The 24452-nt window shown below is 41.3% G+C and overlaps 2 protein-coding genes across 5 annotated transcripts; both read left to right on the top strand.

Annotated features, from left to right (window-relative positions):
* The first annotated feature begins 5875 nt into the window (after positions 1–5875).
* On the top strand, positions 5876–8820 carry LOC132889595 (E3 ubiquitin-protein ligase TRIM39-like). Of its 2 annotated transcripts, none has more exons than XM_060926266.1 (6): positions 5876–6457; positions 6569–6664; positions 7541–7774; positions 7870–8008; positions 8136–8174; positions 8276–8820. In XM_060926266.1, exons 1-6 carry the CDS (start codon positions 5876–5878, stop codon positions 8818–8820), a joined length of 1635 nt encoding a protein of 544 aa, XP_060782249.1. The 2 variants fall into 2 exon arrangements, with proteins under 2 accessions (XP_060782249.1, XP_060782254.1); XM_060926271.1 differs by having other exon boundaries at positions 7870–8017; positions 8148–8174.
* A 10572-nt stretch (positions 8821–19392) lies between these two features.
* Positions 19393–21878, top strand: LOC132882687 (E3 ubiquitin-protein ligase TRIM39-like). Of its 3 annotated transcripts, none has more exons than XM_060915791.1 (6): positions 19393–20007; positions 20117–20212; positions 20387–20554; positions 20650–20797; positions 20923–20949; positions 21051–21878. In XM_060915791.1, exons 1-6 carry the CDS (start codon positions 19408–19410, stop codon positions 21593–21595), a joined length of 1584 nt encoding a protein of 527 aa, XP_060771774.1. In that variant the 5' UTR covers positions 19393–19407; the 3' UTR covers positions 21596–21878. The 3 variants fall into 3 exon arrangements, with proteins under 3 accessions (XP_060771774.1, XP_060771766.1, XP_060771757.1); XM_060915783.1 differs by having other exon boundaries at positions 19411–20007; positions 20321–20554; XM_060915774.1 differs by having other exon boundaries at positions 19426–20007; positions 20321–20554; positions 20650–20781; positions 20916–20949.
* The last annotated feature ends 2574 nt before the right edge of the window (positions 21879–24452 follow it).

Here is a 24452-nt window from a genome sequence, read left to right as displayed (position 1 = left end):
TTGCCTCTGAAATGTTCACAGGACATACACCAACTTAGTCAAAGGGACTGAACAGTCAGCCATCCTAATTCATGTGACTCTGTGCACATATCAGCTTAAGTAGGCTACTCCATGAATTAACCATACCAAATTTTATTCAGGATTTTTCGGACATTAAACAAGCTATATATGACTGGGGCCACGTCGAAGGACCATTTTCTGTGACTTGTGATTGATCATGAAGCTTTCTCTCATCCTATACTTCTGTTCTGGAACATGTAGAAGGGAGAATGTACTTACGCATTTACCCGATCGGCAATTCGTTGCCAGCATGCTTGCCGCTCCTTATTGGCAACCGCTGTGTTAGATTTTGCTCTTAATGTTGTTTTGAACTCCTCGTAGCTTTGCATTATGACAGCGCATTCTTCCTCCGTGAAGTACGGCGACCGTGCCATTGTGAACAGTGGTGATTTGCGCTGATAACCTCCCCTTTAACGTGAACGCGCATTAACCCTGATTAGGTTAAACCAGGTTCAACAAATCAACTTCATAACTGGCGTCGTAGTACCGTTTAACCCCAAAGAAGATAACCAGGTTGTGTCAACCCCGGTTTAGCGGGGGAACCCTGGGTTACTTCTGGGTAGGTTAACCTCCGTTCGTAGTACAGGGCCCTGGATGTTGCGATTTGCAAATTCAGCCAATCCCTGTGAATTCAGGGCGGTGCTGCAATTATATCCAATCACCGCAACTTTCCCGCAAATTTGACCAATCGTTGGCGTCGTCTTGAGGTGACGTCGACAAACTACCTTCCGCCTTATTTCCAGTGTTGCCAGATTGGGCGGTTTCAAGTGCATTATGGTGGGTTTTGAACATATCTTGGAAAATGTCAGCAGTATCTGGCAACACTGCATGATGTGCGAGTCAGTGTTTATGTCGGCTTAAATTCTGTTAGTGAAAGTGTGTTATGTTTACAGTGAAGGACTGTGTGCACTTTACATTATTTTTTTTACTTAATACAAGAAATTAATGGATGCCAACATTTTTGCCAAAATGGTATTTTATTTTCCATTGTTTACCCTGGTGAAATATAAATGTGCTAAGAGTACACTAATCATCAATATACTTCAAGTGTGTTTATGATTAGTTAACTTGAGGCATGCTATTTTGGAACAACTAATTTTGTACTAAATATATTTTAATTGTAATTAAATCGTAGAAAAGTGCAACTTGAAGTGTATTTAGTGTACTTTTATGTGCTAAAGTGGAACAACTTAAAGTATGTTTTCTATACTTTAAGTATATGACTTTATATGTACTAATGTATGCTTAATTAGTCAAATTAAAGTGGACTTTGCTTGTATTATAGTACACTTTAGAAATTAGTACACTAAGTACACTTTAGAAATTGCACATAACTTTCACTTAGTGTATTTAGTATAATATATTTCTATAAAGTGTAATATAGTATAATTATTTTAAAGTGTGTTAAGTGTTAGCGTGAAAGCGTGATGTTAGTATACTTTTTACAAAAAGTAAATTTGTGTAAGTACATTTCAATATACTATTGAAAATATGAATATACTTTAAATACAATAAAGTACTTTTTTTTTTTTTCGCCAGGGTAGGCAGCTTCAGCATCATACTGTGAGATTCTGTTCAAATTGTTTTTTTTTCTTCTATGAAGCCTGAGCTATTTATTTTATTAGTTTATAATTATTGTTTAATTTAGTCTTCAGGAGAGACTGCCTGCACACAGTACTAGTATTAATAGTTTTTTTTCTTACATGAAAGCTGAGGCATTTATATTATATTTTAAGGTAACTTCATGTTGTGCTGTGAGGTTCTATGCACTTTAACTTTTGAACCAACAGGTGCATTTGGATAAGTAAAGCCTATTTTTCTGCATTTTTGTCTCCTGGTAATCTTTTATATTGGCAAAGTTGTTTATAGGACCATTTCTCAGTGTCTTTCCTTTTTTAATCAATAGTTTTTCAGTAATAACTTAATATTTAACATATCACTCAATTTTAATCACAAAAAGAGAAAATCGCAACAATTTCTCGCAACTTTCACTTCCTCCCGCAATGTAATCGCAACAAAAACCTAAAAAACACCGCAACTTTCATCGCAATTTTTTGGAAACCCCCCTGCAACATCAGACATTTTAGCCCGCAACAATCACAAAAAAGGCCCGCAGAATCCTGGGGGGACTGGCAACCGGTCGTTTATTGCTCTGTGTTGTGATTGGTCCCATAGACATAAAACATAGACGCCGCATTGAGCTGGGTGGTCCGTTGCTGGGATACATCAGAGTGTCCACCGTATTGGATGTGGCAAATCTTCCCCGTAAACCAATGCAAGTAAATGGACTGAACTTCATAAAAGCCCCTTTCTACAAGAATATTTAATTCGATGCCTTTTATTCACCCATTAAGACACACACGTATATATTTGGGAAACAAACAGGCATCAAAACAACATATATAACTTGTAATGTGATGGTTATAAATAGTGTGCGAAATACCCTGTACACTGCAAACTAGCGACAGATATGCGATAGATAGCTCAGGTAAGCTAATCAGTCAGCATACCGTAGCAAGCTACCAAAACCTGAGGCCACAATAACCAACCTACAAGACTGAATATGATAAATGATGGAAATTGTGGAAAAACTGGAAATAGTGAATGAAAATAAAAATTTACTGTTTTATTTATTGAGTCACCACACAGACCTACTCTCGTTGAATAAAGTGAGCTGAATGAGCGCCAAACTGAGTTCGGCCAGGTTCTAACGTCATACCAAAACAAACTACATCACTGATTCCTTCACATTCAGAAAGGTTAAAAACATTCATCATACGTTCAAAAATGTTCATCATAGTGTGGCACTGTATTATCTAATTCTCACTGCTTATAACTATACACCTACCCGGTGGAGATGAGCTGGGAAACTGAAGACTGAAGGAACAGCTCCCTCTCTGATCCTGACTGTCTGACCTGTTCTGTCCAAATCCTCCGTTCTGAAGTGTTCACTGCAGAGCATGGATGACAGAGTAGCAGAAAACCCTTCCCGTTGCACAGCTGTCTCCCACTGCTTTTTCATGGCTTTATTTTTGGGAAACCTACATAGTATGTGAAAAGCTAACAACAATCAGTGTAGTTACGAAGGAAATACTTCGTTGTTTGGAGACAGGTTTCACTGAGCGGCTATTATGCGCGAGACTTCACATTAGCCACAAAGTCAGAAAAATCTAGTCGGAAAATTATGTTATAATGACCAAATACAATGAAAAGTATTTTTCCAGTCTCACCTGTGAAAGGTAATCCCATGTGATCTCGTTTGGACGGTAAACCTGCTGGTACAGTTAAACGCAGCACATGAATGAGGCATCTTTATTCTCGGCTACTGTCTAGACACTATTGAGGTATTTCACCTGACGTCACAGGGTCACGTGACGCCCCGGTGTCCGCCATTTTGAATGTCAAGCTAGCTAATGTCAACAACAGTAGCTAGTATGTTACTGTAGCAATGTTTACGTTCAGTCATTTGGATGACTGTTAAAACCTTTCAGTCTCAAGTTTTTCCTTTACTGGATTTACTAGTTTACTGAGCTAGCGCGCGCTAGCTCCCAGCTTGCCCGAGCGCGCTAGCTCAGTAAACTAGTAAATCCAGTAAAGGAAAAACTTGAGACTGAAAGGTTTTAACAGTCATCCAAATGACTGAACGTAAACATTGCTACAGTAACATACGAGCTACTGTTGTTGACATTAGCTAGTGCTAACAGCTAGCTGCTAGTGCACTGCTACAACTACACCGACCCTAATAATACAGTTCTTGGTCATTGCCTGGTAACAGCAAATTTATAACGGGCCATGTCTCAACAGACTAAGAAGTTATTTCAATGACATTTAATAACATTTTGTTTATCCTGAGGACCGAAAGTAAATGAAAATGTGAACAAACCTTAGCTGTAATAAGATGGCGACCACCGGCTCCAGGGACGACCCACTGATGTAGGCATGTTACCCAGCCTGACAAAATATTTTTAGGCATCCAAACTCATACGCTTTCAGATCAATACCCGTGTATGGCGATGGGTTTTTAATGACATAGGTATACAGATCATGTGGGCCGAAGTCAGGTAAAGACGAGGGCTTCGTGTACTTCCGTACGTCAGTGAACAATCCTGCTGGAAGCAGGTAAACGTTGTTCTCTAAGCCTGCTAACCTCAATTTTTGCAAATACCTCTCCCTCTGCTCGCCCTGTAAATGCCCTACGTCGCTGGATAGTGAAGGTGTTTTCTGCATCTCGCTCCTTTTTCTTTTATGTTTTTCGTTTGTCGCCTTCCTCGCATTCAAACTGATTCGAGCCGTGCCGTCCAAAATGGCAGCATCACATGACTTGGTCACGTGGGTGAAATACCTCAATACCAGAGACGGTTGAAGAATCTCCACTTTGCCACGTCCAATATGGCGGCGAGGATGACGTATGATTCTACGCAGAAGGCGGCGTCTATGTTTATATGTCTATGATTGGTCCGGGGTGGGTATAAAGTGACACCGACACAGCATGGGTGAGCTCCTTCCCCAACTCCTTTTCCCCAGGGTGACAGAGACAGGGAACGTAACCCAAGCACTATATTTACACAGTATAAAGTAAAATAAACCCAAACAAATACATTACAGGCTTCCCATATAATTTGCAACACTTTAGGGAGCAACCGAAGCTAAATAAATGTCCAGGGATCGCCCAGCCTCCCATTCAAATACAGTGGGAGTGAGCTAGCTAATCTAGCTAACTCCGTTAGCATTAATGCTAACAGGACCTAGCATAAGAAAAATTAGCTAACATGCTAAGGGTCACAACAGTAATTTATAGACGATAAAATTCACAAAACAATCGAAAATAATGGCACACCTGCAAAACCAACATGTACGCACACAGCATGAGTGAGCTCCTTCCCCAACTCCTATAAAGAGTAGAAAAGAAAACGCTAAATAATCGCGATTGCTAATCGCTAACCAGTGTAATTACACAGTCAGTAGGTCGGCTAGTTAATTAGTCACAGGCGCATGTTACACCATGTAACGAAGCAACAACAAAATACATGAAAACAGACAAGACATCACTACAATACATTAAGGGGGTGTACAGAAATAAATAATATACAGAATCATAGTTATAAAAGTAGTGGATGGCAGTACAGAGAGGAGAGAGTTATAAGATGAAGAAAAGTGACTCAGACAGAAAACACACCTCTTCCCCAGGGTGGCAGAGACAGGGAAGAGGTGAAGGGGGCGGGGCAATATGAATAAGGAAAAAGGAAATATTAGAGGGGGTTGAAGGAGGGGGGCAGGAAGCTCCATAGGCACCCAGAAGAAAAAGAAGAAGAAGAAAATACTGCATGTACATGCATGGTGGGTTAAAATAAAAAACATCTTTGTGTAATTATAAATACTAGAGTAGCACACTGTTACATGAACAGTAACTCCACTTCCCCACTGATTATTTCCAATAACAGCATGACACTGACTGTACTGTCTCCTGCTTGGAGAATTAAAATGTACTTCGTGCTTAAGGACATTTAATACACCGTGACAATAATGCATTTTTAATTACGAATTAAAATTAATATGAAGTGTTCAAAATACTCCTGAAATTTGCATTTTGAATTTCAAGTGGTTTCAGGAGAAAGGGATGAATATGAAAAATGCATTTACACTAAAGGACATATTGAAGAAAATGTCACACAAGTGCAGTGAGAAGTGAATCATTCAGGAGAGAGATTTGAGATCATTACTGGTGTTATGGATTATATTCAGTTCAGTGTCCATGAACATTGTGTAGAGTTTTCTGTTGTCTAAATCCACTCTCATCATGTCTCCTGTGTCAGTCATGGCTTCCTCCAGCAGTGTCCTGAGTGAAGATCAGCTCCAGTGCTCCATCTGTCTGGATGTGTTCACTGATCCAGTCTCGACTCCATGTGGACACAACTTCTGTATGATCTGTCTCAAAGAGTTCTGGGACAGCAGTTCACACTGTCAGTGTCCAGTGTGTCAGACTAATTTTGCCAAAAGACCGGAGTTATGTGTGAATACATTCATCTCTGAACTTGCTGCTCCATTTAAGAAGGCAGTTAAGGTGAAATCCAGCAGCGCTGCAGAAAAACCCACACAATCTGTGGTGCTCTGTGACGTCTGCTGTGAAAAGAAATGTGCAGCCGTGAAGTCCTGCCTGATCTGTATGGCCTCTTACTGCAAGACTCACCTGGAACCTCATGAGAGAGTTTCTTCATTAAAGAAGCACAAACTGATGGATCCTGTGGAGAACCTGGAGGACTACATCTGCCTGAAGCATGAGAGACCCCTAGAGCTGTTCTGTAGAGACGACCAGACGTGTGTGTGTCAGTTCTGTACTGAGGGAGAACACAGAACTCACAACACTGTTCCTATAGAGGAGGAGAGTGAAGAGAAGAAGGTGAGGGACTGAAAATTTTGATGTATTGTATAAAGTTTGCAAATGAAATTCATGTGTGAAATATAAACCTTTAAAAAAAAAGTTGAAGCATTGTGTGTATCTTTCTCTCAGACTGAATTGGGAAAGACACAAGTGGAAGTTCAGCAGATGATCCAGGAGCGATTGAAGAAGATTGAGGAAATCAGACACTCTGTAGAACTCAATAAAGTGAGTCTCTTAACTCACCTACAAAATAGTCAAGTCAAGTTTATTTGTACAGTGCTTTTAACAATGAACATTGTCGCAAAGCAGCTTTACAGAATTTGAACAACTTAAAACATGAGCTAATTTATCCGTAATCTATCTCCAATGAGCAAGCCTGTGGCGACGATGGCAAGGAAAAACTCCCTCAGACGACATGAGGAAGAAACCTCGAGAGGAACCAGACTCAAAAGGGAACCCAACCTCATTTGGGCAACAACAGACAGCCTGACTATAATTAGCAGTTTTAACATGAGGACAGTTTCGTTGATGTTATAACTCTCCATTGATGGAAACTTGAGTGCAAAACTGTTCATGATAACTGCAGTCCTAAAGTTAGCAAGACAACTGTAGTCCTCAGCCATAAAAGCATTACTGTAAGAGTCCAGAGCATCCTCCAGGTATAACCCTCAACTGTCCTCATGGGGCTGTCCTTCACAGGAGCGGTGTGATAAAACTCCGACCAGACACAGGGCACCATGATGGATCAAGCAGGTCCGAGGGGCAGAAGAGGCCAGCATCTCAATCCCAGGACCAGCATGTAACTCAGAGGGACAGATTGGGGGGGGGGAGAGGGAGAAAGAAAACACATGTTGTTAGCTATGCCCTAAAAATGACAAGTATTAAATCTGTGTGGTAGGCTCGCAGAGACGAGAGTCTTTACATCAGGCATAACACACAACAATGGCATGTTAATATGGTAAAAAATATATCATGACCTGCTCTGGCTGGATGCTTGATTGGGTGATGGGAGCACCCAATAGCTCCTTTATAAAAACACATTCAGAGAATAATGATCTAATCACATGAAATAAAACAATTTCTCAATTTGTCTCCTGTTAGAAAAACACAGAGAAGGAGAAAGCAGACAGTGTGAAGGTCTTCAGTGCTCTGATGCGCTGCATTGAGAGAAGTCAGACTGAGCTGCTTATGGTGATGGAGGAGAAGCAGAAAGCAGCAGAGATGCAGGCTGAAGAGTTCATTAAAGAGCTGGAGCAGGAAATCACTGAGCTAAAGAGGAGAAACACTGAGCTGGAGCAGATCTCACACACTGAGGATCACCTCCACCTCCTACAGGTCAGAGTCCCTCTGCTTCTCAAGAGCAATGCAGCACATGACAGGACAGCAGTCCCCATGCTGAGGGATTTCTCCTCTCTCCTGCTGTACTGTAGATTTACCCGTCACTGTGCAGCCCTCCACACACCCAGGACTGGACTGACGTCACAATTAACGCTCATCTGAGTGAGGAGACTCTGAGGAGAGCTCTGTTTCAGCTTCAGGAAACTCTCAGTGAGGAAATGCAGAAGGTTCCAGAGATTAGTAAGTGTTTATTACACAGACACATTACACATATTTCCAGTATTTTGTTTTAATTTATAAAAATCAAAACATTTAATTAAATCTATCAACATTTACTCACAAATATTGTCCAAAATTATTTTCCAAACAGACCTGAAGAGAATTCAACAATATGCAGGTTTGTGAGCTCTTATTGATCACATGACTAAATATATATTTCTTCATGGTTCCACACTGTGCGATGATAAAACTGATGTTCACTGTGTTTCTGTCTCTCAGTGGATGTGACTCTGGATCCTGATACAGCTCATCCTGAACTCATCCTGTCTGATGATGGGAAACAAGTGAAAGATGGAGACTCAGAACAGGATCTCCCTGATAACCCAGAGAGGTTTGATCGTTGTGTCTGTGTGCTGGGAAAGGAGGGATTCTCCTCAGGGAGATTTTACTATGAGGTGCAGGTCAGAGGGAAGACTGAGTGGGATTTAGGAGTGGCCAGAGAGTCCATTAACAGGAAAGGGAAGATTAGAGTCAGCCCTAAAGATGGATACTGGAGTGTGTGTCTGAGGAATGAGACTGAATATAAAGCTTGTGACTGTCCTCATGTCTCCCTCTCCTTGAAACAGGCTCCTCAGAAGGTGGGGGTGTTTGTGAATTATGAGGAGGGTCTGATCTCCTTCTATGATGTTGATGCAAAATCTCACATCTACTCTTTCACTGGTCAGAATTTCACTGAGAAACTTTATCCATACCTCAGTCCCTGTCTCAGTGATGGAGGTAAAAATTCAGCACCACTGATCATCTGCCCTGTTAATAAGATCTAATCATCGCTTTTATTATAACTCATTTTTAAATTCGTTATTTTTAAATTTTAGTATTTCTTTAAGTTTGTGAACTTTATGTAGCTAGATCTGTTTTTTATTTTTATTATTTATTTATTCTTGTCTAAGTATGGTTGATGAATGAATCCTGAGTATGGTTGATGCTGCTGTAACTTGTAATTTCCTGCAAAGGATCATTAAAGTATCTATCTATCTATCTATCTATCTATCTATCTATCTATCTATCTATCTATCTATCTATCTATCTGTCTGTCTGTCTGTCTGTCTATCTATCTATCTATCTATCTATCTATCTATCTATCTATCTATCTATCTATCTATTAATTAATTAATTACCTCACCTGGGATGGAGTCCCCCAGGACTGAATGAGGCTTGTGATTCTCCCTCTGTCCCCCTCTCCTTGAAACAGGCTCCTCAGAAGGTCGGGGTGTTTGTGGATTATGAGGAGGGTCTGATCTCCTTCTATGATGTTATGCAAAATCTCATATCTACTCTTTCATTGGTCAGAATTTCACTGAGAAACTTTATCCATACCTCAGTCCCAGTCTCAATGATGGAGGTAAAAATTCAGCACCACTGATCATCTGCCCTGTTAATAACATCTAATCATCGCTTTTATTACCTCACCTGGGACGGATTCCTCCAGGGGGCGAGGTATCGTTTTTGGTCGTGTTTCTTTTGTTTTTTTGTTCACAATATCATGGGAAAATGGCTGGATCAATCTTCATGAAACTTTCAGGATAGATGGACATTGGTCTCAAATAGAACCTCCAACATTTTGAGGGTCATCTGGTCAAGGTCACCAAAAAGGTCAAAATTGTTTTTGTTGTGTCTACTGCCTCATATAGAGGCGCTAGCCACTACGCCATCGTGCTGTAAGAATGTGAGTGTAATAGTCGCGCACTGTACTGTACATGCGCATACATGTGTTCCTATTAAAATGTCCGGTGAGTGTATACAATTCGGTTCACCATTCAGAATAAATGGACGAGACTAAAGAAATTGCTTTCAGACATGTTTATGCTTATTACAGAGGGAAAGTGTGTTACACTGAGCTCTAGCTCATAAGAGTTTGGGTCATGGTGACAGCGTGTGTATATCATTCTCGGTTCAGAGGTTTCAGTTTTGAAAACTGTAAGAGGTAAGAGTAGAATAATATAAAGTACAGACACGGTATATTTTACTTCTGTGATTTTTAAATTGTTCATTTTTGGATTACGCTTCATTTTTGTGGCTACTGATTCACAGAGGAAATGTATTGCTGTATTTACTGTATGGACATGGGATCAGAAAACTGTTTTATTTATAAGCAGGAGCCACATGGACCCATAGGGGACCTATTTTTTTTTCATGATATCTTCCTTCATGGGCGGCATGGTGGTGTAGTGGTTAGCGCTGTCGCCTCACAGCAAGAAGGTCCGGGTTTGAGCCCCGTGGCCGGCGAGGTTTCTGTGCGGAGTTTGCATGTTCTCCCCGTGTCCACGTGGGTTTCCTCCAGGTGCTCCGGTTTCCCCCACAGTCCAAAGACATGCAGGTTAGGTTAACTGGTGACTCTAAATTGACTGTAGGTGTGAATGTGAGTGTGAATGGTTGTCTGTGTCTATGTGTCAGCCCTGTGGTGACCTGGCGACTTGTCCAGGGTGTACCCCGCCTTTCGCCCGTAGTCAGCTGGGATGGGCTCCGGCTTGCCTGCGACCCTGTAGAAGGATGAAGCAGCTAGAGATGATGAGATGAGATGAGATGAGATGAGAAACAGAATAACTGTTGTGTTTGAGTGTTTTAAGATAAAGTAACGCAAGGACTATCAGATGTCGAAAACCGCACATTGATATCTGCAATAATAAAAATTTTATGGCAATGAATGTGTGTCAAAATTGCTTCAATTTCATTCATTTTTTGTCTCATTTTTTCAATGAGGAAAGTTGTACATCTTCTGTATTGTAATATAATATGATTTCAACTTCTTGGATGCACTGTTTGGGCTAGTGTATCATATTTCTTCATCTTTTAGGCTGAAGTACACCATTTTGTTGCAAAATATACACTACCATTCAAAAGTTTGGGGTCACTTTGAAATGTCCTTATTTTTGAAAGAAAAGCACTGTTCTTTTCAATGAAGATCACTTTAAACTAATCAGAAATACACTCTATACATTGCTAATGTGGTAAATGACTATTCTAGCTGTAAATGTCTGGTTTTTGGTGCAATATCTCCATAGGTGTATAGAGGCCCATTTCCAGCAACTCTCACTCCAGTGTTCTAATGGTACAGTGTGTTTGCTCATTGCCTCAGAAGGCTAATGGATGATTAGAAAACCCTTGTACAATCATGTTAGCACAGCTGAAAACAGTTTAGCTCTTTAGAGAAGCTATAAAACTGACCTTCCTTTGAGCAGATTGAGTTTCTGGAGCATCACATTTGTGGGGTCGATTAAATGCTCAAAATGGCCAGAAAAATGTCTTGACTATATTTTCTATTCATTTTACAACTTGTGGTGGTAAATAAAAGTGTGACTTTTCATGGAAAACACAAAATTGTCTGGGTGACCCCAAACTTTTGAACGGTAGTGTACATCTTGTTGGACCACGCGTGAAATGTCTGCAGTGTGACAGATTTACTGTTGAGATATTTTCTGTCAAATTTATCAAGCTCATGATGTCAAATTTGCATTTAATATTTAGTTTATAATGAATTTCTCATCTACAACCTATCCAGATGGGAAAAAAAACAAACATGTTCACACCATAACTTCCTAATACTACTGAGGTATGATTCAAAATGGTATGTCAAAATGACAAAAAATCTCCATAGGCCCCCCTGTGTACACAATGCTGAGAGACACAATGAGCTCAGTACAATAACTATGAAGGGTCTTTAGTAACAACACAATTTGTCTATATGGTACTTGGAATGTCTTGCTGAATTACAAAATGCAGGACAGTTAACTCACTTGTAGTGTCTGTAGGCCGCCTGTAGTGTCCGTAGGCCCCGTGTCATCTCATACAAAGCATCAATTACATAAAAAGCTATAGGCAATTTATTGAAGTAATCAGGAAAAATCGTTCATTTTCTCTGTATGTGACACAGAAACAAATACACAAGGAACTTTTTTCATGATATTTGGAAGATTTAGTTACAGTTCAAAACACCACAGGCCGAGAATTCTGATCTTGCTAGTACTGTACAAAGTATTGGGATAGTATTGCTTTTAAACATTGTCGACCTGAATATTGTTAGTTAATTAGAACATGAAAGCATCCTTAAATAAAAAGCAATGTCTTTTCACATTCATTTATTGTTAGAGTATGAAGGGCCTACGGACACTACAAATACGTATCACTATGAATCGAATATTCTTTTTTCCAAAGTTTAGCACATGAAGTATAATTAAAAGATGAAAAGGAGCAGAGAAGGAAGTGTGGTGCACCAAGCACCAGCGTTGGTGTCCAAAAAAAAAAAAAAAACTCTGAAAATGAGAAGATACAGACAGAATGTCAAAGCAGGCATGAAAAAGCAAAGTGTATGTATGTAACTTTTTTGCCGTTGAAGCTTAGTGAGAAAAATTTTACAGGTATATATTAGACAATTTGTGGCAATATACCGTAGGTTTCTGTTGGAGAGGACAAGGTCAATTTTTGGCCATCAGTGAGACACATTTGGTCCACGTTAGTGATTTTCTGCTGTAAGGAAAACTCACATCAAAAAGAACGCCGCCCTTGTCAAAGAGCTGCGTCACACACATCCACTAATCAGCTGATGCTCCTCCAGCCTGCCCAGTCATCAGTATGTGCAGCTTTCCCTGACTGACATGCTTCCCAACAAAAGCTTTATTAGAAAACTTAGGCCAAGTTTACATTAGACCGTATCTGTCTCATTTTCTTCGCGGATGCACTGTCCGTTTACATTAAACTGCCTGGAAACGCCGGGAAACGGGAATCCTTCAGGGTCCACGTATTCAATCCAGATCGTGTCAGCTCCGGTGCTGTGTAAACATTGAGATACGCGGATACGCTGTGCTGAGCTCTAGCTGGCATCGTCATTGGACAACGTCACTGTGGCATCCACCTTCCTGATTCGCTGGCGTTGGTCATGTGACGCGACTGCTGAAAAACGGCGCGGGCTTCCGCCTTGTATCACCTTTCATTAAAGAGTATAAAAGTATGAAAATACTGCAAATACTGATGCAAATACTGCCCATTGTGTAGTTATGATTGTCTTTAGGCTTGCCATCCTTCCACTTGCAAGTGGTAAGTGATATGCGCTGGGATCACACACACAGCGGCTCAGTCCCGAAAACACTGCTAGTGTGCTTCACTCGCGCGCTCTGTGAGCTGCGCAGGGTCGGAGTGCGCACCCTCCAGAGGGCACTCGCTGTTCAGGGCGGAGTGATTTGGAGCGCAGGATGCCTGCGGAGCTGAGCGTATCCGTGTATTGGTGTTGCTGTGTGCACGCAAATCGTGTATTGGTGTTGCTGTGTGCACACTAATTGTTTTAAAAACGTTAATCTGATGATCCGCTGATACGGTCTAATGTAAACATGGGGTTACTTACTTAGCCTGAGCTCCCGCTCAAACCAATCTTGACTGCTTACTCCACTGCAACCTTTCTTGCATTGCTGGTCTTGTATTTCGACGTATTAAATTACAGTACACTGGGCAGTGATCACTATCCTGTTGTGGTTCAGTTTGAGATAGAACTAATAAGAGATCAGGTGGTAAAAAAGGGGAGATGGATTTTAATGGAAGCAGATTGGGAAACCTTTTCAGTCATCAGTGAGAGCAGTCTAATGGGTATTGGAGCTAATGCCAGTGTTGACTCCATGTGCTTTTCTGTTACAAATAGCATAATTACGGCTGCTGAACTAACCATTCCCAAGTCAAAGTCAGGTAGAAAGGGAAGGATTGTTCCTTGGTGGTCTGAGGAATGTAGTAGGGCTGTCAGGGACCGTAATAAAGCATTTAGAACTTAAAAGCAAACTCTAAATTTTGGAAACTTGATGAAATACAAACAGTGTCAAGCTGTGGTGAGGCAAACAGTCAAGAATACAAAAAGGGAGTACTGGAAAAAGTTTTGTGATTCAATCGAAAGAACAACTCCAATTCAAAGTGTATGGAACATGATTAAGAAAATGAGAGGCAATGGGAGGGATTTTGAGTATCCAGTCATGATTGATGATCAAAGAGTTATTACAGATAGTAAAGATAAAGCTGAGGCCATAGCGAAGGCATTGGTAAAGGTGCATAGCTCAGAGAACCTCACTCATGAGGAGAAAAGAGGAAGAGAAATGACAATAGGAAAGCACAGGGATGTTTTACTTGAAGAGACAGGAGATGGGGAAATTTTAAATACACCTTTCAACTTACAAGAACTTAATAGTGCATTAAAGAAAGTTGGAAAGTCTACCCCAGGGAAGGATATGATCTGTTACGCAATGTTGGAGAATTTGACTGATAAAGGGAAGGAGGTGGTGTTGACATTCAATAAGGTGTGGACAGAAGGAGTCATCCCAGCAGAATGGAAGCAGTCTGTTATCATCCCTATTAGGAAACCTGGGAAAGATGCAAAGTACCCAAGTAACTACAGACCTATAGCATTAACTTCTCAAATGGGTAAAGTAATGGAAAGAATGGTTAATGACAGGCTGGTCTACTGGTTAGAAACTAGAAATCTATTATATAGCTACCAGAGTGGTTTTAGGAAGGGAAGGGGGACTATGGATCCAATAGTTGCCCTGGAGGACTCAATAAGGAAAGCTCAGGTTAATAAAGAGACCGTTTTGGCCATATTTTTTGATGTTGAAAAGGCCTATGACATGGTCTGGAGAGAAGGTCTTCTTATTAAGCTGAAACAGATGGGAATTAAAGGAAGAATGTTCCAGTGGGATAGAGACTTCTTATCTGGTAGGAGAATTATAGTTAAAATTAATGAAGAATTTAGTAGTCAGTATATAGTTGAGAATGGTACGCCCCAAGGTAGTATTATCAGCCCAGTACTATTCTTGATTATGATCAATGATGTTTTTAAAGATTTACAGAGATCAGTTAATGTTACATTGTTTGCAGATGATGGGGCTATGTGGAAGAGGGGTAGAAATATTAACTTTATTGTGAATAAGATGCAGCAGTCAGTGGATGCTGTCCAAAAGTGGGCCTTTGAATGGGGAATAAGAATTTCTATAGATAAGACTAAAACAGTATTTTTTAACCAGGAGGATTATTCCTCTAGACTTCAAGTTGAAGATATCTGGTACAGAGCTAGAAAGAGTCAATTGCTTCAAATATTTAGGCCTATGGTTTGATAAGAGGCTAACATGGTCTGTACATATACAGAAGATGATTGAGAAATGTAAAAAAGTTTTAAATGTGATGCAATGTTTGCATGGGGTGGATTGGGGTGCAAATCGGCCAGCCATGAAAACTATTTATATTAGCCTCATGAGATCTGCATTTGACTATGGGTGTGTGGCTTACAGATCTGCATCTAAGTCACTCTTAATGAAGCTGGATGTTATTCAACATAAAGCTTTGAGGTTATGTTGTGGTGCTATGAAAACTAGTTAATGCAGTTCAGGTTGAGATGGGTGAAATGCCTCTTCATATCAGGAGGGATCAGTTAACTCTGGTTTATTGGGCTAACCTTAGAGGGCAAAAGGAAGATCACATAAGTTATTCTTCTTTAATTCACTGCCAAGAGAGAGATAAGTCTCAAGTTAGAAGCTTTGGGTGGATTATATCTCAGAAAGCAAGTGAAATGGGCCTCCAGTTGCTTAATGTGTGTCCATCAGTGTCTTATCCAGCTCTTCCATTGTGGCTATTGAAAGAGCCTCTAGTTGACCTAGACCTGTTAGAATTGAAAATGAATGAGGAAATCAACAGAGATATAGTTGAGTATCATATTAGAGCATACCTGTCAACTTTGAGGTTTGAAAAAAAGGGATATTTCCCAGATTTTTAACTCAAAATAAGGGAAAATTTCGGAAAGTCATACTCTTCACCAAACGTGGGTGTGTAGTTGAATGGGGGGCAATTTTCTATCTAGTGTTTGTGATTTCCTGTACTCTGGTGCATGTTGGTGATAGCCAAGACCCAAACTCAATATGCTTATGGTTTATAGAGTGCATTTGTGAATAAACTATACATTTATTTTCATTTGCTTTCAGTGGTACCAGTTACTTCCCAAATTAAGGGCTAAAATACGTATCTTATGTTAAAATAAGAAAGGTCAGACAAAGGGATGAGTTGAGTCATTTCATTTATTTGAGAACAAATACAGTAAATCTCATTTTCAAATTTAACACTCAAGTTGGATATTCATGAGGAAAAAATATGGTACATCTCTCAGTGTGTGCGTGTGTGAGAGCACGGGGTGGGTTGCCTCCCTAGTTGACTGATATTTAATTTTCAGTAGCTGTGGCATGAGTGCTATTGTAAATGTAAGTGGCTGACTTTGCATGTCTCAGAACTTTCTGGGATGGCCTGTACTGGTGAGCCTCAGCAGAGTGGTTAAGTTTGCAGGATAATAATGCACATGCAGTGCTTGGCTCAAGTGACATTCTGTTAGTGGTCATAATGTTATTATTTTTATTATATAATTTTATCAATCGGGCGGCACGGTGGTGTAGTGGTTAGCGCTGTCGCCTCACAGCAAGAAGGTCCTGGGTTCGAGCCCCGGGGCCGGCGAGGGCCTTTCTGTGTGGAGTTTGCATGTTCTCCCCGTGTCCGCGTGGGTTTCCTCCGGGTGCTCCGGTTTCCCCCACAGTCCAAAGACATGCAGGTTAGGTTAACTGGTGACTCTAAATTGACCGTAGGTGTGAATGTGAGTGTGAATGGTTGTCTGTGTCTATGTGTCAGCCCTGTGATGACCTGGCGACTTGTCCAGGGTGTACCCCGCCTTTCGCCCGTAGTCAGCTGGGATAGGCTCCAGCTTGCCTGCGACCCTGTAGAAGGATAAAGCGGCTAGAGATAATGAGATGAGATTTTATCAATCTTTATTCATGTCTCTAGTCTCGCCATCTACTGAAACTCACTCCCTGAGGAAAGAATTACGACCATCTTTTAGTTTTGTGAGAAGTTCCGAGCAGTGACCTTGGTCAGACTAGCGCTATGGATCTGACAGTCTTCTTCACAGACATGCAATTAAAATCAATGTGTAATTACTAGACTGCCACCTGCTGTACTGGAGAGGGCGGGGACGTGAATTCATGGCCCGACTTCCTGCTGTAAACTCCTGTCAGAGGCGCATCATGAATTCTGGACCTACCGACTTTTTTATATTGTGAAAATACAGGACTTTTATATAATGTGAAAATACGGGATATTTTCGGGAAAATAAAAAAAAAACGGGAAGACAGTGGGAAATAAGTCAAAATAAGGGAGTTTCCCGGGAAAAACGGGAGGGTTGACAGATATGTATTACAGATGTGTATGAAGATAAACTTGTGGTATTTACAGATGCATCAAAGTCAATAGAAGGTAAAGTTGGTGTTGCATTTGTAATACCTAGCCTCAAGATCTGTAAAAAAGAATGATTGAGTAATGATCTTGCAGTTTAGACAGCTGAGCTAGTAGCTATTCTTATTGCCCTGTCCTGGGTTGAGAGCAACAGGCCAAGGAATGGGGTGCTAATTGCGTCAGACTCATAAATGCATCTGCATTGATGAGCATCCAGAGTGCTATGTCTCAGTCCAGACAAGACATTGTTTTAGAAATTGTACAGATAAGTAGACTATTAAACTCTGATACAAATGTCAGTTTTTTATGGGTCCCAGCTCATTTAGGAGTACGAGGTAATGAACCAGCTGATAAGAACGCTAAGAAGGCATGTGAATCTCCTGAGATCACTATAGATATTCATAATAGTAAACCTGAAATTAAAACGATAGTCAAGTCAAAGTCCAAGGGAAAATGGCAAAGTGACTGGAATAATGCTAACACTGGTAGGAAATATTACAGTATTCAAAGGTTTGTGGGCAGTGCAAGACCAACTGCTAGATCCACTCACGAGGAAGATATTATCTCGAGGATGAGGTTTAGGCACACTGGTTTGGACAGTACTCTATTTCTTTTAAAAAAGCATGCTGATGGAAAGTGTAGTGTATGTGATGCTGCTGAGACCGTAGAGCATGTTCTAGAAGACTGTAGGGAGTTTGACCAGGAGAGGCAGCAACTTATCCAAGATCGAGAGGCAGAAAGTGTGCCTTTAAGAATAAATAGAATTCTTCAGAAAAATTCAGGTGACGTTTGCTTTAGGTTTTTGTTTCACTTCTTGGAAGAGTCTGGTCTGATTAGAAGAATTTAGGGTTTAATTATTTTTTAGTATTATTTAGATATCCAGACTCTCACTCCATTTCGGTAGGTGTCGGTAATGCTTTCAAAAGTTGTTTGCCAACAGCCATTAAAAAAGAAGAAGACGCTTTATGGCAGCAGACTGGATGTTATGGAAGCAGATAGAAAACACGTTCATGCTGTGTGTTGTTCCTGATGGTTGCACGTTCGAGCAGACAAATAAAGTTAATGTAAAGGAGGAAGCCGACCCTCGATAACTTCACAGTAAGCAGTGCTACAGATGACTCTACTTCCTGTTTGTGTTGTTGATTTTCACTTGGTTTCTGTGACATTACAGTTCAGTTTCACAGATCATTAAATGTAACAACAAAAGAATAAAAAATGATGTCATTACTTTAATAATAAAATGTAAATATTTGCCAAATTGCTGTGGGTTTAGTGGAATAAAACACTTTGGGACATGCTGTTATTGAAAAATAAACAACATTTGGGTGTGAACAGTAACTCCACTTCCCCGCTGATTATTTCCAATAACACCATGTCACTGACTGGACTGTCTCCTGCTTGGAGAATTAAAATGTACTTCGTGCTTAAGGACATTAAATACACCGTGACAATAATGCATTTTTAATTCTCATCTCATCTCATTATCTCTAGCCGCTTTATCCTGTTCTACAGGGTCGCAGGCAAGCTGGAGCCTATCTCCGCTGACTACGGGCGAAAGGCGGGGTACACCCTGGACAAGTTGCCAGGTCATCACAGGGCCGACACATAGACACAGACAACCATTCACACTCACATTCACACCTACGGTCAATTTAGAGTCACCAGTTAACCTAACCTGCATGTCTTTGGACTGTGGGGGAAACCGGAGCACCCGGAGGAAACCCACGCGGACACGGGGAGAACATGCAAACTCCACACAGAAAGGCCCTCGCTGGCCCCGGGGCTCGAACCCGGACCTTCTTGCTGTGAGGCGACAGTGCTAACCACTACACCACCGTGCCGCACGCATTTTTAATTACTAAATAAAATTAATATGAAGTGTTGAAAATATTCCTGAAATTTGCATTTTGAATTTCAAGTGGTTTCAGGAGAAAGGGATAAATATGAAAAATGCATTTACACTAAAGGACATACTGAAGAAAATGTCACACAAGTGCAGTGAGAAGCGAATCATTCAGGAGAGAGATTTGAGATCATTACTGGTGTTATGGATTATATTCAATTCAGTGTCCATGAACATTGTGTAAAGTTTTCTGTTGCCTAAATCTTCTCTCATCATGTCTCTTGTGTCAGTCATGGCTTCCTCCAGCAGTCTCCTGAGTGAAGATCAGCTCCAGTGCTCCATCTGTCTGGATGTGTTCACTGATCCAGTCACGACTCCATGTGGACACAACTTCTGTAAGATCTGTCTCAAAGGGTTCTGGGACAGCAGTTCACACTGTCAGTGTCCAGTGTGTCAAACTAATTTTGCCAAAAGACCGGAGTTATGTGTGAATACATTCATCTCTGAACTTGCTGCTCCATTTAAGAAGGCAGTTCAGGTGAAATCCAGTAGCGCTGCAGAAAAACCCACACAATCTGTGGTGCTCTGTGATGTCTGCTGTGAAAAAAAATGTGCAGCTGTGAAGTCCTGCCTGATCTGTATGACGTCTTACTGCAAGACTCACCTGGAACCTCATGAGAGAGTTTCTTCATTAAAGAAGCACAAACTGATGGATCCTGTGGAGAACCTGGAGGACTACATCTGCCTGAAGCATGAGAGACCCCTGGAGCTGTTCTGTAGAGTCGACCAGACGTGTGTGTGTCAGTTCTGTACTCAGACAGACCACAAAACTCACACCACTGTTCCTATAGAGGAGGAGAGTGGAGAGAAAAAGGTGAGGGACTGAAAAGTTTTGATGTATTGTATAAAGTTTGCAAATGAATTTCATGCATGAAATATGAACCTTAAAAAAAGTTGATGCATTGTGTGTATCTTTCTCTCAGACTGAGTTGGGAAAGACACAAGCAGAAGTTCAGCAGATGATCCAGGAGCGACTGAAGAAGATTGAGGAAATCAGACACTCTGTAGAACTCAATAAAGTCAGTCTCTTAACTCACCTACAAAATAGCTCCTTTATAAAAACACATTCAGAGAATAATGATCTAATCACATGAAATAAAACAATTTCTCAATTTGTCTCCTGTTAGAAAAACACAGAGAAGGAGAAAGCAGACAGTGTGAAGGTCTTCAGTGCTCTGATGCGCTGCATTGAGAGAAGTCAGGCTGAGCTGCTTAAGGTGATGGAGGAAAAGCAGAAAGCAGCAGAGATGCAGGCTCAAGAGTTCATTAAAGAGCTGGAGCAGGAAATCACTGAGCTAAAGAGGAGAAACACTGAGCTGGAGCAGCTCTCACACACTGAGGATCACCTCCACCTCCTACAGGTCAGAGTCCCTCTGTTTCTCAATAGCAATGCAGCACATGACAAGACAGCAGTCCCCATGCTGAGGGATTTCTCCTCTCTCCTGCTGTACTGTAGATTTACCCGTCACTGTGCAGCCCTCCACACACCCAGGACTGGACTGACATCACAATTAACCCTCATCTGAGTGAGGAGACTCTGAGGAGAGCTCTGTCTCAGCTTCAGGAAACTCTCAGTGAGGAAATGCAGAAGGTTGAAGAGATTAGTAAGTGTTTATTACACAGACACATTACATTTCCAGTATTTTGTTTTAATTAATAAAAAGCAAACATTTAATTAAATCTCTCAACATTTACTCACAAATATTGTCTAAAATTATTTTCCAAACAGAACTGAAGAGAATTCAACAATATGCAGGTTTGTGAGCTCTTATTGGTCACATGACTAAATATATATTTCTTCCCTTTTCCACACTGTGCAATGATAAAACTGATGTTCACTGTGTTTCTGTCTCTCAGTGGATGTGACTCTGGATCCTGATACAGCTCATCCGTATCTCATCCTGTCTGATGATGGGAAACAAGTGAAACATGGAGACAAGACACAGAATCTCCCTGATAACCCAGAGAGGTTTGATCTTTGTGTCTGTGTGCTGGGAAAGGAGGGATTCTCCTCAGGGAGATTTTACTATGAGGTGCAGGTCAGAGGGAAGACTGAGTGGGATTTAGGAGTGGCCAGAGAGTCCATTAACAGGAAAGGGGAGATTACAGCCAGACCTGAAGATGGGTACTGGTGTGTGTGGCTGAGGAATGAGACTGAATATAAAGCTTATGACTCTCCTCGTGTCCCCCTCTCCTTGAAACAGGCTCCTCAGAAGTTGGGGGTGTTTGTGGATTATGAGGAGGGTCTGATCTCCTTCTATGATGTTGATGCAAAATCTCACGTCTACTCTTTCACTGGTCAGAATTTCACTGAGAAACTTTATCCATTATTCAGCCCCAGTCTCAATGATGGAGGTAAAAATTCAGCACCACTGATCATCTGCCCTGTTCATCAGATCTAATCATCGCTTTTATTACCTCGCCTGGGACGGATTCCTCCAGGGGGCGAGGTATCGTTTTCGGTCGTGTTTCTTTTGTTTTTTTTGTTCACAATATTATGGGAAAATGGCTGGATCAATCTTCATGAAACTTTCAAGATAGATGGACATTGGTCTCAAATAGAACCTCCAACATTTTGAGGGTCATCTGGTCAAGGTCACTAGAAAGGTCAAAATTGTTTTTGTTGTGTCTACTGCCTCATATAGAGGCGCTAGCCACTACGCCATCGTGCTGTAAGAATGTGAGTGTAATAGTCGCACACTGTACTGTACATGCACATACAGGTGTTCCTATTAAAATGGCCGGTGAGTGTATACAATTCGGTTCACCATTCAGAATAAATGGACGAGACTAAAGAAATTGCTTTCAGACATCTCATCTCATCTCATTATCTGTAGCCGCTTTATCCTTCTACAGGGTCGCAGGCAAGCTGGAGCCTATCCCAGCTGACTACGGGCGAAAGGCGGGGTACACCCTGGACAAGTCGCCAGGTCATCACAGGGCTGACACATAGACACAGACAACCATTCACACTCACATTCACACCTACGGTCAATTTAGAGTCACCAGTTAACCTAACCTGCATGTCTTTGGACTGTGGGGGAAACCGGAGCACCCGGAGGAAACCCACGCGGACACGGGGAGAACATGCAAACTCCACACAGAAAGGCCCTCGCCGGCCCCGGGGCTCGAACCCAGGACCTTCTTGCTGTGAGGCGACAGCGCTAACCACTACACCACCGTGCCGCCCATGTTGGGCATCATGGCAGGAAATTTAATTTTATTTCTGACATCTTTCTATTGCATTTTTTTAAATTATCTCATGGTTAAAGGGAGACAGTCTTGAAAATCATGGCAGTGTTAATCATGGACACAAAGACACAAATCATACCCATACATGCAGTATAACATGGAGTTAATCTTTCTCAAAGGATATGGAATGAAAATATGTTTTGACTTTTGAAAAATGGTCACAGAAGCATGACTAATTCTCTTAGCATTAATAATTCTCTCTAAATGCAGTAATTGGTTGTTTGCTGTGGGATAAAACACTTCTGAACATGTTCTTATTGGAAAATAAACATCAGGGTGGTAACAGTGACTCCGCTTTGTTACATCAGCACAACACCAAGTGTTTTATTCCCTGCTTAGATCATTAATGCAGATATAATGCTTTACGTTGTTTTTAATTGAGAGTTGCATTTTCAATGTGAATTAAATAAATGAAGTGTTTAAAATCATCCTGAGATTTGCATTTTGAGTTTCGAGTTGTCCGCAGTTGTTTGGTGAGACAGGAATCAGATCAAATGTATTTTAACTGAAGAACAGGTTTTTGAAAATGTCACATGAACACAATGTGAAATGCAGGAACATAAGTGTTACATAGCCAGATCATCCCCAGAATACCAAATGCCGACCGAGACGCTACAAAAACAAAGGGATACAAAGCTAACCTATCTATCCCTATGAGGGATTTTTAAACCAATAGTTAGCTCAGACCTGGATGTAACTTTCCCTGTCATGTCTGCGTTAAACATGAACTTGTATCTATATCAGGAACGTGTGTCATGTTTCCCACTAAAGTTGTGAAGGCCAGAGGAGAGCAGCTTACCGCAAATGTGCTCTGGGACAGCCCAATCCTCGCTCTGAAGAGCAGCCAGCCAAAGCTCCAGTGATTCTCACCGTTCAAGTTTTATGTGTGAAGACGACGATAATCCAAAACAAAAAGGTCCCAGACAAAACAAAGTCCTCAGAGGCTACTTCTAGATGCATGCAGTCAGCTAAGGAAAACTCACATCAAAGAGAACGCCACCCGGTATGATCACCTGTTTCCTTTTCAAAGAGGTGCGTTACACACATCCACTAATCAGCTGATACTCCCACAGCCTTCCCAGTCATCAGTATGTACATCTTTCCCTGACTGACATGCTTCCTAATAAAAGCTTTATTAGAAAAGTCTCATCTCATCTCATTATCTCTAGCCGCTTTATCCTGTTCTACAGGGTCGCAGGCAAGCTGGAGCCTATCCCAGCTGAATACGGGCGAAAGGCGGGGTACACCCTGGACAAGTCGCCAGGTCATCACAGGGCTGACACATAGACACAGACAACCATTCACACTCACATTCACACCTACGGTCAATTTAGAGTCACCAGTTAACCTAACCTGCATGTCTTTGGACTGTGGGGGAAACCGGAGCACCCGGAGGAAACCCACGTGGACACGGGGAGAACATGCAAACTCCACACAGAAAGGCCCTCGCCGGCCGCTGGGACCTTCTTGCTGTGAGGCGACAGTGCTAACCAGTACACCACCCTGCCGCTCCATCCAAAACTTAGGAAATTAAATTCATAGTGTTCCCAACAATCTTTTGTTATACTTTTAGCAGGATGGTTGTCATAATGCCCCTGAAGATTGACCCAATATGTCATCAATTGTAGCCTTCTGATCTTTAATGGCATTTCCACCTGCATTGAAGACACTGGGGATGTTTTAAAAGACCCACTGCAAATTCTTAAAGCCTGAGCTTGTAGTGCATCTAATGCTTTCATGTTTGATTCTGCTGCAGACATATAAGCTAAACATCCATAAGGCCAAAAAAAAAAAAAAAGTGTGTGTGTTTCCGGTTACCCGACCGACCCTAATCCGTACCGCCCGACCCTAAACTTTTTTTTCGTTTTTTTCCCAGTCGCAACTTTTACATATAACCCAACCACGTGAACCGGAAGTTTTTGTCACTCACTGGGAAAATCAGGGCTTTCCACAAGCGCCGGCTGCCGGCCATACAGCCGACTACACAATTAAGTCCAGCTGGCTACT

The sequence above is a fragment of the Neoarius graeffei genome, chromosome 1 (assembly GCF_027579695.1).
Source record: "Neoarius graeffei isolate fNeoGra1 chromosome 1, fNeoGra1.pri, whole genome shotgun sequence".
Taxonomy (NCBI): Eukaryota; Metazoa; Chordata; class Actinopteri; order Siluriformes; family Ariidae; genus Neoarius; species Neoarius graeffei.
Note: the sequence above shows the minus strand (reverse complement) of the source record. Positions and strands in the feature narration are given on the sequence as shown.